General features: G+C 39.9%; 1 protein-coding gene across 1 annotated transcript; it reads left to right on the forward strand.

The window, feature by feature from the left end:
* Positions 1 to 398: 398 nt before the first annotated feature.
* On the forward strand, positions 399 to 12,441 carry ctdspl2b (CTD (carboxy-terminal domain, RNA polymerase II, polypeptide A) small phosphatase like 2b). Its single transcript, XM_053336169.1, has 13 exons — positions 399 to 546; positions 3,625 to 3,816; positions 4,865 to 5,003; positions 5,098 to 5,247; positions 5,545 to 5,793; positions 5,904 to 6,000; positions 6,412 to 6,523; positions 6,610 to 6,696; positions 8,063 to 8,125; positions 8,213 to 8,292; positions 8,485 to 8,611; positions 9,125 to 9,220; positions 9,362 to 12,441. Exons 2-13 carry the CDS (start codon positions 3,649 to 3,651, stop codon positions 9,425 to 9,427), a joined length of 1,434 nt encoding a protein of 477 aa, XP_053192144.1. The 5' UTR covers positions 399 to 546; positions 3,625 to 3,648; the 3' UTR covers positions 9,428 to 12,441.
* Positions 12,442 to 18,153: the final 5,712 nt, after the last annotated feature.

The raw sequence follows: 18,153 nt of genomic DNA on the forward strand, positions 1-18,153 counted from the left end.
ATAAATTAATAATTCAGGCGATACATGCGTTTAATTATAAATGCAAGTCAGGTTGATAATGTCCTTTGTTAATAATTGTGATCATATCCTGTTATTTTAAATAATGCAAACATCTGTTGAATGTAGGCTATGCAGCAAAAAAACTAATGTCAGATTAATTGTTGACATTCAATTTTCTCAAAATACTGACGCCTGTGTATTTTCAGTCATTTACGGCTTATTTTAAAAAGAGGACTGTGTGCCTTTCTGGTTCATCTACTTCAATCAGGGCTGTGTGGAGGAGAAAGGCGAGTGGTAGTTTTCGCTGCAGACAAGGCTGGTGTTTTTGAGAGGTAAGGGGGTGTGTCTGTGTCCCATACGGGTATCTGCCTCGGAGAGACTGAGCAGAGGCGGGAAATGGCGCCTGTAACACAACGGTGTGTCATTTCCATGGCCCTTGAGTAGATATAAAAACTCGCATCAGATCACGAAAACAACCACTGCCTCTGTTGTGATGGTAAATCGGTCTTGAGTCGTTATCTCCAGATACTGCAGGATCACTGTAAAGTAAGTACGACGCGTTAACCAACCTCGTCCGTGTGTTTGTCTTTGGCTTGCGGTTTATGTAATGTTGGCTAGCGACAGGATAAATATTTTCCTTCCCCTTGCCTGTGCACATCTGTTAGCCTGGAGCAGTGTTTCTAGACGGGGCTAGGTTGTTTTTAAGCTAAGCTACATGGCTAATGTTAAAGACAGCTAAACACGGCCTTCAGGGGACTCGGCTAATTCCTGGCCAGCTTGACTATGTGCTACTTTTCACCTCCTTTTATTCTCCATAACCTAATAATTCTGTAAACATGCTAACCACAGTAGCTAAGCGTGATTGCTCGCATCTTTAAACAGTACAGTTTTGTGCCCGTTAGCTTACAGGCTAACGCGCTGCTAAATTAGCTAAAATTAACTCCTTTTTTAAACCGAAATTAGTGTTAATATCTTTTTCGGTGAATATTGAGTCAAGCGTGTCAACAATTAATAAACCTAATCCCATCAAGCATTGTTAGCTCAAGATAGTGTTAATTAGACTGACTGCTGATTTTAAACCTTCGTATTTTAGCATTAGCTGTTTTGATCACCGATGTTACCAACAACCAGCATAAACATAGATAAATGTAGATATTTCGCAGAGACACTCAAAGCAAGCTACACTCCACATTGTAATATAGTTAACCCAACTAACCAACTAACGCTAATGCTCCTCGCGTAAGTTAAATAGTAATTTTAACATAATTTCGCTCAGTTGGCGATGCCGCACTGGCTTGCTAGCGATAAGTTAGCCTGTGTTTGGGCTCGCCAAACTCTCCACTTGAAAGCCAACCTGTAACACTGCAACGCTGCCTATACGTGCCTCTTTTTAAATCTGACAATGTTTAAAAAGAGAGGTGATTTATCTACAAGTATCTTGGCATGTTAACATACGTGCCATTTCTATTGGTTTATGTTTAATTAGCTAGCCGCTCGATTAGCTGCAGAGCTTGGTCGTCGTGATTAATTTGTTCACCTTATTTTCCTGCAAACGTTTTGGGTATGATTGGGGCAATTGCACCGGGTGTGCCATGTGTTGAAATTATCTGGGGGTTTCACATATCATGTAGCTACATTTTTATAGTAGTCTCCTACGCCATATAACTTGGTTACCCTTAGCTTGAGTTTATTTTCTGCAGAGAGGACGAGCAGTCTGCAGGGCCTCAGTAGTTGAGACAGTCTGTGGCATGCATGTTCTTATTTCCCGCCCAGTCGCTCCTACCGAGCTCTGTATGAGCCTCGGTTAGTGAGGGAGATGATCAAAGGTGGATGTTTAGCAGCTATATTGTCGCTGTCGTGTCAGCCTTATGTGTAGCTTTAATCCTACAATAAAATAAATAAGACACTTGTATTTCTATTTGATTCTTTTATGTAGGAAGAGCAGAAAACGTGTTGTGCTTCACATGTTAACATATGCACAAGTCCAGGAAATGAAAGACAGAGATGATTACTTAATAGCAGTTAAGTTAATGTAATTATTGTAATTTCAGTCACATTTCCCCCCTACAGTGCATCATCAATGTCAAGGTATTTGAGAGAGAGAAAAAGAAACATTGCAACTAATTAACAATAAAAGGTGCTGTTGATTGTGAAAAGTTACAACATAAAGAATTGTATACTGTACACTGAATGTTATTTTGTTATTGACTGGTTCAGTTCATAACCGAGTGATTTAATAGGACTGAGTTTTTGCTACTTTTCAGGTTTAGACTGCTTGATAAACTTATCAACAGAGTTGACATGTATTTTGCATTCTGCCTTGAATTTGATAACATCTATAAAGTGCCCTTTTTATGTGGCAGACTATATTTAATAATAAGTTCAGTAGCAATTACATAGAGAAGTGAGTCTGTACATTTGTTAGCAGCATGTGTTTCAGTAGTGGATTGACAGTAAAGTATAGAGGAACATAGATGCCAAGTAGTTTATGCTTGAACTGTTGGTGCATTAGTAATGTAATATGACAAGGGGAATGTGTGAGGTATGATCAATTAATTTACCAAACACGAACATATGATGCATTTGAAAAGAGCATCAGCAGTAATGACCCGAGGACAACCTGTGTCCTTCTAAAGCAAGTACATTAATATAAATGAACTCTCTGGATTCTGATTTATTTGGTGTTTAAACCTCTTTTTGTTTGTTTTGAGCATTACAAACACATTTTTCTTTCATACGCTGAGCAGTAAAAGGTTTGAGGCTTTTCCTGCTACTCCTGCCTGCCTGGTACTCCATGTTGAAGTGCCTGTTTGTGTTTCTGAGTGCACGATCGAGCACGAGCATGCACACCTCCTGAAGTGTTCACAGATAAAACTCAGTGTAAATGTAAAACAGATGTAGTGAAATACATTTACAGTATGTGAGACTTTCAGTGCACATTGAGAGAGTGCAAGTGTGTGTTTAGGGATCCTGACAGGTTGTGGATATGTCCAGACACATTTTCAACCAGCTGCTGTTACGTAAGCGCGAGGGGCTGGCATGCTCCACTGACAATTTGTGTTCACTGTGAATAGTTTTTACTTCTCTACGGGCACACTCCAGCACCGCACTGGCCAATTAAAACCCTCAACTCTAGAAAATGAGGAGATTATTTCCTTTTGGATAAGTTTTAAATCACCTTTTTAAAATGTGTTATTTTAGTCAGTTACTGTATTTTCTTGCCCAGACTGAAGCATAAAGAGTAAGACCATGGTTACAGTTCTTTTTTTTTTTTCTTTTTTTTTTTTTTTCCTCTCTCTACTGTACCAATGGAAGTAAAGCCAGCTGTGGCTGCTGTGATGCACTGTGATGTAAGTGAAATGGGATCTTGAATACATCCAGATGTTCACAGGAAAATTTAACTACCCCTCTACACATAGATACAACCCACCACAGCCCTCAAACACTTTAAATGTTGAAGCAGTCGGGTCTGTTGAAATAACCTGTTTGTCCACCTTGACGATTAGCATTTGCTTAAATTAGTTTCTTGACTGACTGCATAGAGTCCAGTTAATTCTCTCTTTTCCTGTATCTGTCACCTCATCTTACGTATGAATCTTTTTTGTCTTTTTTATTCCTAAACAGCCTTACATGTGACTGCTAAAAACAATGAGGCTGAGAATGCGTAAGGCGTCTCAGCAGCCGAATCCCAGTCTGGCAAATCGCCCATCCCGGACCAAGCGGAGGCATTCAGAAGTAGAAGAGGACACGCCTACCAGTGGAGGGAGGGGCTTGTTCTCAACAATCAAGAAGTTCATCAGAGGAAATGCCGTCAAGGTAACTACCTCTCCAGTCACATCAGTTTAACCTGATTTCAACGCCAAGAGGAGTGTCGGGCCACTTTTAAGGAACTTTACAGTCATTTAATCCCAAGTTGCCATTCTCCTTTCAATGTGTAGAGTTTAACATTGTTACCTGTGTTTGTGTGTTTTTACTTATTAAGCACAGTGTTCTCCAGGTCTCTTGAGTTAAATCCAGTGTTTCTTGGTGCAGAGTGTCATGTTTCCCTTGAAATGTCTGCTGGAATGCAGCAACTTGTCTGAGAACTCAGGTCTAATTTTAGCTGCTGGCTCACGGAGTCGGTGTACAGGGACAGGAGGTAGTAACGGGTAGAAAAGTCAAATCAGCTAATAGACACTTCTCTTCTTGTAAAGACATAAAGGCTTTTTGATGTTTTTACTTGCATCATTCTGTGGCTCTGTCTGCATTTCCTCATTCATTCTTAATTGAAGACTTGTAGCATACTGAGTGCCCAAGTGTTTTTTAAATGCTGAAAAATCTACAGCTGTGACTTTTGTGACTGTGACTGCCGGCAGTGTGATCAGAGATCCTGCAGATTCACTACTACTCCATTTGAGAGGAGTGTAATAAAATGTTTGTCACAGTCTGTTTCAGATTGTACAATATCAGTTTTGAGACACGACACATTGTGTGATGAATGTCTCGTGAATTGAATCGTAAATGGTGAGGGGGAAAAAATAAAGATCATATTTTAGGGGGGGGGGGGGGGGGATTGGTCATAGCACTTGCACTGTTTTGACACATTTTGAGACATAGAGCTTTAGTAACAGAAACGTGTGAGATCTAACTTAACTGATGATGGATGTATTGAAACATGTGATCTGTGACCAGGCTCATTTAAGGCAGTTATTCTCATTTTAGTGAAAATAAATCTCAACTGCTCCTAAACAGAGAGCAGATTTTGTTGTCTCATGTAAACATTGGTGAAAACACTGGTTTATGCTTTTAGAGGTCTACTAGTTAAAAAAATAAAAATCATTCATTAATTACACCTGTTTACTGCATGATATCTCTTCTCCTTAAGGTGCAGCAGGAGAGCCCAGCCAAGAAGACACGCCTCCACTGTGATGTGGACAACAACCTGATCACCTCCACAACCCCAAATACCAACACCCCCCGCAGGACTATCAGCAGGGATGGCAGGAGAGGCTCTGTCAATGGAGGTGAGTGACACAATGAAAACGACTGCTCCCTAGTCCCTGTTTTCTACTGGTATCTGTTAGCTCATGTCATTTTTTTTTAAATTCTCCTCTGCAGAGGCAACCAATCATGACAGGAGTAAGGAGAAGCCCAATGGCAGCCTGGAGGAGACGACAGCTGTTGAGGTGGTCACCAGCCCTCCCAGGACCACCTTACTTGGGACCATCTTCTCCCCTGTTTTCAACTTTTTCTCACCAGCTAAAAATGGTAAGCAGACCTTGATGAAGCCTGTTTGAGTCATGGCTGGTGTCATAAACAGAAACCCTGATCAAACCTATACCAAATACAAAATGGCACATAGAGATTATGTGAGAGATGTATGATGTAATGAGTGTCCGTGAAAGCCTGCATTAGATCTAAGCTGAAGTTTCTTTGTTTTGTTAAGTCAGGTTAAACACTCTACTTCTAGTTCAAATGGTTTGGTATGCAAGTAGTGGGTCTGTGAAAACAGAACAATGAGCAAATTAAGCAAAAACTGTTTGTTTGTGTCTGTTTTCTGCTCAGCGTCTTCTGGCTCAGACTCCCCAGACCAGGCACTGGAGGCTGAGGAGATAGTCAAGCAGCTGGAAATGGAACAAACAGTGGAGACACCCACCAGCACAGCCACATCCACACAGGAACTGTGTACCACCCCTAACTACTACTCTAGTGTAGCCCAGCTGCCACCTCTGCGACCCCCACACATCCCTGAGGTGTCCCCTACTGCAGAGGTGGGAGAGCTGGATGCTGATCCTGACCTTCCACCCCTTACAGGTAAGAAAAGAAACGTGGCTCTGGAATGTTTTGAGTTTTATGTCTTGTTATGTTTTGTTGCAGTCTCTCATTCTGGTTTAATTAATACATTACTTTTGTGGTGGCGCCAGCTCCAGGCTCCAGTCCAGATATGGCTTATGTGGACTCTCCTCCTGCTGCAGTACCACCAGAGGCATCCTATGAGGAAGACTGGGAAGTCTTTGACCCGTGAGTAAAGTGTGTGTGTGGGATGAGCAAATAGTGGGAGAGGCGATTGAAGTCGAGTTTACTTTCTACAATTAAGGGCATTTACGATAGTTCTGAGAAAATTAACATAATGTTTCTTGCATTAGCACTGACTCATACATTGTACAATCATGTGTCCTCATACTAGCAGTTCAATTAAATTTCTGCTGAATCATTGCTTTGTTACATTTACCTGCAAAAGCATTTTAGAACAGTTTTGTACACTTTAATACAGTATACAAGCAAAAACAGATTGTTGTACACATTGATGTGAATGAGTAGCACAGTATGCTTTATGCCAACCATCATCTCAGTGTTTGTTTGCTTTAAATATTGTGGTTTAAGTTGGTGATTTAGATTAACTCAAAGCATGTGTGATGTTTTGATTTGTAGGTATTTCTTCATCAAGCACGTCCCTCCGCTCACAGAGGAGCAGCTCACTCGTAAGCCAGCCTTGCCATTGAAGACACGCAGCACGCCTGAATTCTCCCTGGTCCTAGACCTGGTCAGTTACAGGATGATTTTCCTCCATTTAATTCTTTATTCAGAAGTTTCAGAAAAGTTTGCTGATATTTTCATTGTGCTTATTAGGATGAAACGTTGGTTCACTGCAGTTTAAATGAGCTGGAGGATGCTGCACTTACCTTCCCTGTCCTCTTTCAGGATGTCATTTACCAGGTAAGTGCTGCCCAACAGCAATTTTTTTGGCCCTGTTTTTCATGAATCCAGCAGAGGGGGCTAAAGTCATATTTATATAAAGCCTGAGTTAATGTTGGAGTCCCTGAAGCAGTTTGTCACTGTTATATAACAGAAGTACGTCTTAAGTTTATCATAGAGTAGAATTGTCCTTGAAGCATACCAAAACAGTAGTAGATGTATACGATGTATCAGGGCCTGCAATTCATTTTTTAAAATAGGGGGGAATTCCCCCCTTAAATGCTTCATATAGGGGGGCTTTTAATTTATTGGGGGGGGGACTGTAGGCCATACCGTGTCCTATTCTTACAGCAGATTTTATTTTGTCACTTTGCTTCAATTTAAGGTATTCTCTGAACTATATTATATAGTAATTAGTTATTTAGTACACTTTAGTAGTTTTATTCTCTGAACAACAGTCACCTGCAACTTCATTATTGTGCAGTATAATTCAATCCAATACAACAGCTCTGCTATAAATTCAGCTTTTTTTTTAAGTTTATACATTTTCAGTTTTTGTTTACATTGTTAAAAAAGTGATTATTCTACTTTGTTTATTACTGAGGTTATACTAAGTGATGGTGGTGTACTGGGGTGCATTACATTGAATGGTGTTCTTAATATTTTGTCCTCCTCCTCAAATATTGGGAACACCATTCAATATAAAGCACCCTAATACACCACCATCACTCAATAATGAAAATAGAGCAGAATTTTCACCTTCTTGTCAAAAAATGTATAAACTTCATAAATGTAGAATTTATAGCAGAGCTGCTGTATTGGATTAAATTAGATTGTACAGGTTAAGCCATTGAGTCTATTTTATATAGTTAACTTATTCTCTGAACTACATTTTATAATAATTACAAGTTCTCTAGTATTATACAGCTAAGTAGTTAGTTTCAGCTTCAGTAGCATTAGCATCACGTCTCCGCTGTTTTTTTCTGAGCAGGTTCTGCCTCAGACGATGTAGATTTATGTTTTAACTAGCGGTCTGTGTTTGTTTCCTTAAACTTAATATCACTGTTAGCTTCTCTGTGTTATGCTAGCGGGAGGTGCAGAGAGAGCTACAGGTGTGTTCAGGGTCGAAGTCAGACAGTCGGACACAGCGGTTCCTGCCAGTCGTCCTGCAGTAAGCACCGCTGCAGACGTTGGTTGAACATTAATATACATCGCTGTAAATGTGTGCGGGAATTTCCCGTATTATAAGTGTTGGATTTGTGGGAATCAATTAAATTGTGTGCAATACCTGCAATCCCGTGCTGAAATTCGGGCCCTGTGTATGTCTTTATATTAGCTTACCCCTGGTCAGTAAACCATGTCATGTGTTGATTTTGTGCTTGTGCAGGTGTATGTGCGCTTGAGGCCGTTCTTTAGAGAGTTTCTGGAACGTATGTCTCAAATCTATGAGGTAAATATAACCCTTCTGTTCTCTTCATTAATCCTAAATGCTTTACATATGAAAATGCTGACCTTTTTTGTTTCCTCCCTGTCCTAGATCATCCTTTTCACAGCCTCTAAAAAGGTGTATGCGGACAAACTGCTCAACATCTTGGACCCCAAGAAGCAGCTAGTGAGGTATGTAGTATTTGTAGATTATAAATGCACCTGAAGCCTGAATGAAAAGTTGTGGAACTCAGGAAGCTGTGTGCAGCAACATTGTTTGGCGAGCACTGCTGTTAAGGTGTCAGTGTTGTGGTTTTTCTGAATTATTGATCACTCTGACCTCGTCACTGATTGATTTTGTTTTTTCTCCTCCTGTAACTGTAGACACAGGTTGTTTCGTGAGCATTGTGTCTGTGTCCAGGGAAACTACATCAAGGATCTCAACATTTTAGGCAGAGATCTGTCAAAGACCATCATCATTGACAATTCACCACAAGCCTTTGCATATCAGGTGAATACCTCAACAAAATATAACACTGGAAGTTTTGTTTTATCTGGTGACAATTACTGATACTTGTGGACAGATAAAGTCAATCAAAGGAAAATGTGTTTTTAGAAAATATAGTTTTATCTCTTCTCTGATCTGAAATCCAGATGGTCACTTCCAACTTAAACTATCTTGATCTTAATGCAGATTCTGGTGGGTAAAACAGTGTCCATCTGGTGATTGTCAAACTAACTTGAGCTTGGAGTTTTTTCCTCACACATCCCAACCTGAGTGTGTCTTATAAGAGCTGTTTGGCTCTACTAGGGAAAACCCAAGAATGTATCTTTTTCACCATATTTCCACATGCTGGTCTGTGCTCATGTGAATCACTAGATCATGGTCTAAACAATGGCCTGACACATTATCTTAAATTACATTTTGTTGTTTTAGTTCCCATGTTACAGTGACAAGGCACATTAAGGGTCATTCTAAAATCATGAGTAATGTAATTTTTAACCTACATATATTTTCCAACAGTTGTCTAATGGGATTCCCATAGAGAGCTGGTTCATGGATAAGAATGACAATGAGCTGCTGAAGTTGGTGCCCTTCCTGGAGAAGTTGGTCGAGATGGTAAGATAACTGACAGACATGGCTGTTATTAGTAATAGCAGAGTGATTTTTGTTTTCAATTCATCATTTTAGTGAATCTTCTCTAATGTAATGTCTTCCCTTTTTGTCTGTCGTGTTTCTCCTGTCTGTTGAACTTGTCAGAATGAGGATGTGCGGCCGCATGTTCGGGAGAGATTTCGGCTTCACGACCTGTTGCCCCCTGACTGAACTGGACTAAGTCTCTCAGAATGGGAAAACGTGAAAAGACTGAACACAACATGCGTGTAAAAAGCCCCTCTTTGGATTACAAACTACAACATTGCCATTACTGATAAAAAATTTTAGCCTTTTTTCCCCCCTTTTTTTGTTTTTAAACCCACCATTGCTTTTAAAAAAAACAAAAAAAAAACTTCAAAAGAAAAACATTTTTAAAGATCTGGGTCAAATTTTCTAAATATCAACATGTATAGATGAAATTACACACTATGAACAAGCCCAGATAGACTCCTTTTTGACTTGACTCTCCAGCTGTGGAGCCGGATATTGTCTCCATACTAAATTACGAAGTCTTGGTGCTGGTTTAGTGGATATGAAAATGCCACCTGGTAAAGAGGAACTCCATCCCGCCGGAGTCCCTGAACCCAAACCAACCCCTGGTGCTCACACTGTTGACACTGACGAATAATGACAGCAGGAATGGCTGGCCTGTAAATGAATCTGTGCATGTGTGTATGTTTACTCTTAGCCACACACGCACACACTCACTGATTTGGTGTTTGGCAAACCTTCGATCTGTAGCCTTTAAAATCATATGCATTCCTCCGTAGCTGTGTCAAGTTTCTATTGTTGGTTGCAGTTTTTTCTGGTAAAACTGGTGTTTCATTGTTTTGTTTTTTTTTGTTTTTGTTTTTTAAAGATAGCGTAGTAAAATGTTTTACTTTTGTTTGTAAGATATGGTATTTTTAAAGGGGTCATGTAAGTTTTATCCTAAGCCTTTTTAGGGTGGTGCATATTAACGGCAACAGTCCACTGCTCGGTCAGAACAAATGGGATTAATCCAGGACGTTAAGTATAGTTTGTTCTTGTTCAAACAAATACAGGTTTTAAATCAATTTGTTGGCTTCACTGTGGACACAATATGGCTCCTTAATTAAATGTTAGGATTAAGAATCTTATCTGTAAATCTGATATATTGTAAAGGTTTGAGGGCATTCATTTTTGAAGTGGTATGTGTCAATGTTAACCTTTCTTTAATGATAGTATTTGATTTGTCATTTGTCTATAATCAGTATTGTCTTTTACTCCTAATCAAGTATTCTGGCTAAATCAGAGCTCTGTTTCTTTTAGTTGTAATGTGTAATTGGATGTCTCCATCAATAGCATTATGACTAATGTAGCACATCTCTGGCAGTGTGTCAAGAAATCTACCCATGGTAGAAATCTATGGCCAGACCCTGTACCAGCCATATCTGGCACCAGCAAAATGTTTTTGTTTTTTTTAACAGTCAGCCTCACTGACTGCCCCTCTACTTGTCCGTTTCATACTTTTTGCTTTGTACTCTTAAGCTTTTTTTTTTTTTTTTTTTTTTATGGTTAGCAAAGTTTAAAGCAGTGGTTCTCAAACTTTTTTAACTTCTAGGAACTGACACAAATTAGACCACAGACCCCACATCTGATAATATTTTTGCTTGTAGATGTTTTATTACAGAAAGTATGAAACACATGACCAAATAGTCACACATTCTGTCATGGTGTTACTTATGGATGGAATTTTCGTGAAAATAAATGATTCCCCTTTTTGCTGGTGAACCCCTGGTGATCCCTGGACCCCACTTTGAGAACCACTGGTTTAAAGCATTTTGTGGTAAGAATGGTAACTATATGAATGTGTTTCTGCCCTATTTCAGCCTGGACACTCAAGCCAAACTGACATTTTACTCTGTTGTTTCAACTTAATTTATTCAATGGTGAGACCAACAGAAGGCAGAAATGTGTTTTTTCAAGCCTGATGATGAAGCTCTACTACTCCACTGCAGAGCTTCAACTAGGCGGGTCAACCGGGAGAGTTCACTTAAAGATCCTGACAATTTGGCATGTGTAGTTGTTTTTCTTAACTTTTTTTTTTTTTTTTTTTTTTTTTTTAGTTCTTGTTGGGTTTGAATCAAAGTGCTTTTTACGTTTCAGCAATTGTGAGTGTTAGGGTCTGTCTGGGTTGCCTGTACAGTGCCATACGATTCTCCCCCAACCCTGACCCCATGGCGTTTTTCTGTGCTCACCCCTAAATGGTTAGATGGAAAGAGACAATCAGACCTCAAAGTTCTGCAGATACTGAAACCTGGGGACCCCACCCACCCACCCACTCCCATGACCCCAGTTTTCTTGCGTGCAGTATGTGTTGTGTACTGTAATTCCATTGAGTTGCATCCCCTGTGAGTAAATTTGCCAGTTGAATCCTGATCTGCCCTGCCCAAACTATCCCTGCTGCTTACTTAACGCAGGCTCTGTTCAGAGGTGGCTTCCATCTGTGCAGCGCCGGCCTGTTTTTTGCCTTTTTCAACACAAGTTCGTAGCTCTCCAGAAATTTAGAATTAGTTTGTATTCAAGTAAAATTGTTACAGGGCACAATGGTGTTTACTCTAACGTAACGTTATGAGTGCACATGTCCAGACTATGAATGTAAATTGTACATGGGGTGAAGTTTTAAGTGTCTTTCCGAATTCCTTGTTGCTACTTTATCTTCTCAACAACTAGAGGGAAAAAAATAGATAGAGATCAGAGCTTCCTCTGTTCAAATCTGCTATTTTAACCCTGAAGAGGAGGTGTGAACAGTGTGCATGGAAGCGGAAACATATCTTGAGGTCCCACCATGGTAGCCCCCCTCCCTGTCCCCCCACGACCTCTCGCCATCCTTACTGCCATCTTTTAGTATGCAAGCCTCACCTGGAAGTGTGTGACTGCCGGCCCATGTAGCCCAGGTGTGCTCATCTCCTCAGCGGGCTGTGTGACTCTGCATCAGTCGTGGCTTGTTTCTGAAGGATCGGTGAGAGGCGATTGATACTTTTCATCCAGCTCATTTTTATGTGCATTACCAGTTTATTGTACACTGAGTGTTGTACAATACATGCAGCTTCATGTTTTAAAAAAATCCTTAAAGTAAGGAAAATCTTTTGTATTTTTGATTTCAAAAGGCATGTCATATCTACTTTTTAAATGTATTAATGAAGATTTAACTTTACATCAGATGGAGTGTTTTTTTGTTTGTTTTTTTTTCTTACAAATATCTGTATGTTTAGTTTAGCGCAATGTCACTGAACTGTTAAACTTAGCATGTAGAGAATACAGCTTGCTTTTGTGGGAAAGTCCAGAATTAAATTTTAATCATGGCACTTTTTCTGCAAAAAATAGCAATTGTGTTAATGATTTATTTTTTTTTCAATATCCGTTAAGCCATTTTACTTGCAAGAATTGTTACTTGTGCTGAAGATGTATTTAAAAATGTTTTAAGACATCTTTTGTTAGCCATCAGGCTATCTGATATTGTAAAGTGTATATACAGTTACATTGAATTTCTGAAACAAAGTTTTAAAGTTAAAAACCTTTTGCATGCCCTTTTGTTTTTATTTCATCTGACTGTCTGAGATGATGCTGAAGATGTGGGACGTGACAATTCATTTTAGCAGATAAGAGTGGTCTGCAGTAGTGGCTGATGCTTGTTTCAGATGTAGGTGTGGCTCTTAATGGCTCTTAATGGACACCCCTGTATATTAGAAACATCATTTAAGCAGTGTTTTGTTGAACAGGGGTTTTCACTGTAGTTTCAATTCCTCTCTGGGTCAGTTTGTGCTAATTAAATTTGTATGTTCACCACTGACATTATGGGGACCTTAAAGGTAGATCCTATTATCACCTAATTTGAAGACTTGCTAGAATAGCTCCTGCATTGAAATCTATTTTTAAGACCTTCAGTTTTTCAGATTTTAGGATTTATTTAGCATAATTAGTTAATTTGATAAAATGCGCACATAGATATGATTTATGCAGAATGGAAAAGAGTTGAAGTAACAGGTTCATCCAGCCAGCCAGTAACATGCTGCATGCTGCTCATTTAAATCTCTTCCCCTCTGCACACATTATCTCAACTTTCTATGAAACAAAATAGCCTGTCATTAAGTTTAGTACTCATCATTTTCTGTTCCCTTTCTGATGGCATTCTGAGTAAAATGACTTGTATTTTGATAGCTTCTCTCTGTTGCTTTAAGAGAGAAAAACATTAAAGCCACAACTGATTTGTACCTCTTTTTTTTTAAAGGGGCTTTAATTTTTTAATTAGGTGTAATTATTACTTTCTAAATCTGATAACATACTAGAATAGCTCTAATCAAACACGTAATTGATGTACATTTATGGGGGTAAATGCACTTATGAATAATGAATTCAATTGTTCACAAAAGATCAAGTTGTTACAATGGTTAATTCTCGTGTTAGTCTACATTACACCCTTGAAAGTGTGAATGAAGCCTTTCCCTGTTTTAATACAGCATCAGGCTCTGCAAGAGGTTCTAAGGATTCTGTACCGGAGCTTTTTCAGCAGATGTCATGTAAATCCTCCAGCAGTCAGTCTGGCGTCTTCTCGCTCTCCTTCTGCACTCATGTTTCAGACGGAGAAGTTAATCAACTACACCTCATGAATAATTCAGTCCCGACGGCTGTGCTTGTTGTTGAAATCCCTTCTGCGTTTCACCGCCTTCATTTCGCACCTAGTTTTCCTGCTTTACCTGTGTCCTTAATTAGGCCGCTTTTAGAGCAGGTGTACAGTTGCAGGTGGACGCGCATGTAAGGGGCCTGCAGCCTCTGTGAGTACGGGTGACATGAAGACAGATGAGTTCATCATCAGCTTGTTCAATGTGCTTTCTGTACCAACTCGGTCTAAACATAACATGCATGATCGTCCGTTTCCTTAACCCGGTTCTTCTCCCTCAGCTGAACATCTCCACATCGACAGTATAAAACCAAGTGGATATTTTTTTGGGGTTGTTTTTAATATTTGAATTGGCTGCCTACTTACATTTCAGTGAGGACACTTACAATGTGGTCGACATCAGCTGTGTGCGTCATGTGCATCCTCTTGGGTAAGTAGCTCCAAATCTGGATGTCTTGATGGAAAAATAAGGATGCATCGTCCAGAAAAAGTAAATACTTTCAGCAAGACGTCAGTGTCATGCGATCAATATTTGATAATCAAAGTCAAATTCTGGATTGCTATTAAGGCTTTATTGATCTGATCATGACTAAGGAGCGCCAGATGTAAGATTTAGAAACTTACATACAATGGCATCCAGTGTAAATCCGTCATTTAATTGGATATTTTTTTCACGATGATGTGTTTCACTAAGCTTGTGAACAAATTGTCATGTAAAAAGTTTAAAACCTCAATTAAGGTTAAAATAAAGCGCCAAAGGTTTGATATCGTAGAAGTTCTTCTCCGTTTTCACAATATCAAAGAGTTGATAGAGAGGACTAATGTAGATCAACAGAAATTAATATTTTCCTTTTTTATGCACAGGGATCATCTGTGATGTCAAGCAAGTGTGTTCACAGCCCAAATTAATACAAAGAGTGACTGACGGGACTCCTGATGGCGTCACTAAATTGAAAGAAGGCATCCACAAAGTTATTAATCAAATTCACTCCTTATCTGGTGACAAGGGAAATACACACACCACCAGTGTGTCTTCCACAGAAGAGGGTGCTGACTTAGAAGGGTATTTTGGTGTTCTGGGTAACTTGTATGTTGTCTTCAAACCACTGCTGAGAGAGAAGTTTTTTGATGACCTTCCCAAAATTTTAGTTTGTATTTTATCTGGGAGACAGGACTGTGGACTCGAAGCAGAGCTGACGAAGACAGTGTCTCTGGAGTTGGGAAGACCACTGATCGCGTTCATGTCATCTCTGAGATCCCAAATATGCACGCCGCAGGATGATGGTTCAGATGCAGAGTCAAACAGTTTCCTGAGGGCTTACTTCAGGATGGGGGAATCTACAGCAGCGACATTAAATGGTTTTCAGCAGGCATTTTTAAATATATTGTCAAGTCTCCCTCTTACTGGGAAATTGATGACTACTTTGAGTGACATGGTGGATGATGCTGTGAAATATATTTCAACATTCATGGCAACATTGCTGCAAGTACCGATGGACTACATCAGAATAGCCTTACAGTTTGGAATCAAGATCCCATCTTTAAAAGGAAAAGAGACCTGTGAGCAAGGTAAGTAATTTTTAATGTGTTTTTTGTGCACATTATATAATTCAAACTTCATTACAATTTCTTTATTCTAATTAAATTGTTTTCCTTCTCATTCTGCAGGAGATCTCAAGCAGCTCATAATGTGGTAAGTCTTTACCACTTAAAATATACAATACTTGTCAAATGTTTGGACAGACCTTCCCATGGATTGGAATGAGACAGTGTCCAAACTTTTGACAGGTGCTGTCAGTGGAAGGGGACAAAGTCTAAAGCCCTCATTTTGTGCAAAGGTTTACTTGATGCTAATATGAAGCTTCAGCTTCCCCAAAAGCCAAATTAAGTAAATACATTTCAAAGTTACTATCTTTTGGTGCCAAATTCCCTTTTTTGTCAAAATCATTTGACTGAACATGAAAACACTCTGTTGAGACAAAAAGAGGGAAATGTTTTCATAAGACTCAAAGACTATTGTCAAAAGATTATAACTGTGGTAGATATCTACTGAAACCTCATATTATCTTCCAATAAACCTTTAAATACATTTTTGCACTTTTGAAAAACTTGGTTTATTGTCCATACTGTTGTTTTAAGACAGACTTTAAAAAATGTGAATCTGTCTTTTAAAAGTTCCTTGTGGAGATTTTTGCACTAGTAATGTTATGGAGCAATGTTTTTAAGAATGTGTCTCCATGTTGTTCATCATGCCCATGTGCACAACACAATATATTTCTACCAGCTAACACTATTCCACTGATCAACAATTGGTGTTAACACACAAAGAAATTTAGCAATATGTTGACAAAGGCAGTAAAGAAGAGGACTAGGATTTAAAATATGTCAAACTTTTCTATGAGGAGGGAAATACGTTTTAAGACTTAAATGATTTACACAATGTGTTTGTTTACAAGAAAACTCCACAGGGCACCTTTAATGTCTCAGAGCAGTAAAACATGTATTAGCCAGATTGTCTCTCACTAATCTGCATATATTTTAAAAAAAAAATGATATTGTCACTGATTGAGTCTGTTATAATTATTCAATACCTGTTTTGTTTAGGGGAATAAACCATAATGTGAGCTGGTCCTTTGGTAATTCAATCATTGACATCCTTCTGGAAACCTTCCTGCCCTCAGAACAGTCTCTGTGCACATATCCAGGGCCAAAGTGCCAGAAGCCTCCCAGCGGCCCTTTCCAACGCAGCGTCCAAGGGGTAGACACTGATAACAGCCACTTTATCCTGCTCAAGTGTGATCGCCACAATCTGGCCGAGCTCAATGACACACTGTGCGCTGAAATCCTTACGGATTCAAGAGAGGGATCCTCCACATCTGTGCTCACCTTATGCCAGGCACTTAGCTCCCTCAGTCTCACACAGATAGAACAGGTGTGGAGCAACATGTGTTATGTTATTCAAGCACTGGTGTCTCCACTTGTCAGCAAGTCATCAGACTGCAGTGTAAGGGACACACAGCCTTCCCCTGCCATCACCTCTTTCTCACAGAATATCCCACCCCTTCAGTCTGCACCTCACCGAATAGCCAGAGAAGCCACCAACCTCAAACAGCTGGCCTGCAACTACAAGAACTGGTTAGAAGACAAGGTGGTGAACCCTGTCCTCGTGTCAGTGTGCAGCGATAACGAACGTGAGATGTTTGTGAAGGAGGTGTGTCACAATGCTGTGTTGATGAGGAAGCTTATCTCAGACCAGATGAACACTTGGCTGTATGGATACTGTGCAAACTCATCAGCAGACTCCACATACATGGTGACTCAGTTCTGTGTCTATGAGGAGTGGATTGACAAGCCCTCAGACTTAGTGGACCCATCTTTACTGGAGTTCTGCATGAACCTGGACAGTCCCAGGCTGACGAAACTTATTTGTGAGCATAACGGATTCTTCATGCTTTTGCTGTCCAACCCTGAAAATATGCGGTTCATGCCTAACTGTTCAAGTCTGACACCTCCACCATCAATCCCTGACCTGGACTCACTTATGCTAGATTCTTGTCGCTACTCTGAATGGCATGATGTGATGCAGATTACTACTGATGTTTTGTCAAAGTGCATCCTGCGTGATCCCAAAGGTTTTACAAGAGAGGTTTGCTCCAATCAAACTTTCCTAAATAGTCTGCTCCGCAGGAGGGAAAATTCCTGGCTTGGGAGTCACTGCAACACCACTGTGACTTTTCCACCGACCGAGGCACCCAAGCCCTTCAGCATTTCAGACTGGTGTGACTACCACACATGGGCAGACCGGCAGGTAGACGATTCAGTGGTCGGCCTGTGTTGGCAGTATGATCAGCTTGCTTTTCAGAAGAATGTCTGCTGCCAGGCGTCTGTGTTTGAAAAGCTGATACAAGATCCTCAGAACAAATGGGTAAAATCAGTCTGTGCAGACATGAAGGAAATTGAGGAAATAGAGGTTTTACCACAGGTGAGTATTGCACCCAGATCACATGTGTCCACGAAAAAGAATAACAGATGTTGTCATATAACAACTCAATAACACAGAAATTGTATCCTGATCTTGTATCCATGTAATTTATACTTCAGGTGTGCAAGTACTCCGAGTGGACCCGTCCCATCATCGTGGACATGACTGAGCTAGCTCTCTGTGCTGAGATCGACCCGCTTAACTTCACCTCCAAAGTCTGCTCCAATGAAACAGTCCTCCAGAACCTGCTGGCCAATCAGGACAATACCTGGT

This window comes from Scomber japonicus, chromosome 1 (assembly GCF_027409825.1).
Source record: "Scomber japonicus isolate fScoJap1 chromosome 1, fScoJap1.pri, whole genome shotgun sequence".
Taxonomy (NCBI): domain Eukaryota; kingdom Metazoa; phylum Chordata; class Actinopteri; order Scombriformes; family Scombridae; genus Scomber; species Scomber japonicus.

Coding starts and splice junctions, on each gene's coding strand:
- ctdspl2b (XM_053336169.1), top strand. CDS start 3,649: ATGAGGCTGAGAATGCGTAAGGCGTCTCAGCAGCCGAATCCCAGTCTG. Junction 6,697..8,062: donor TTCAGGATGTCATTTACCAG/GTAAGTGCTGCC, acceptor GTGCTTGTGCAG/GTGTATGTGCGCTTGAGGCC. Junction 9,221..9,361: donor TGGAGAAGTTGGTCGAGATG/GTAAGATAACTG, acceptor TGAACTTGTCAG/AATGAGGATGTGCGGCCGCA.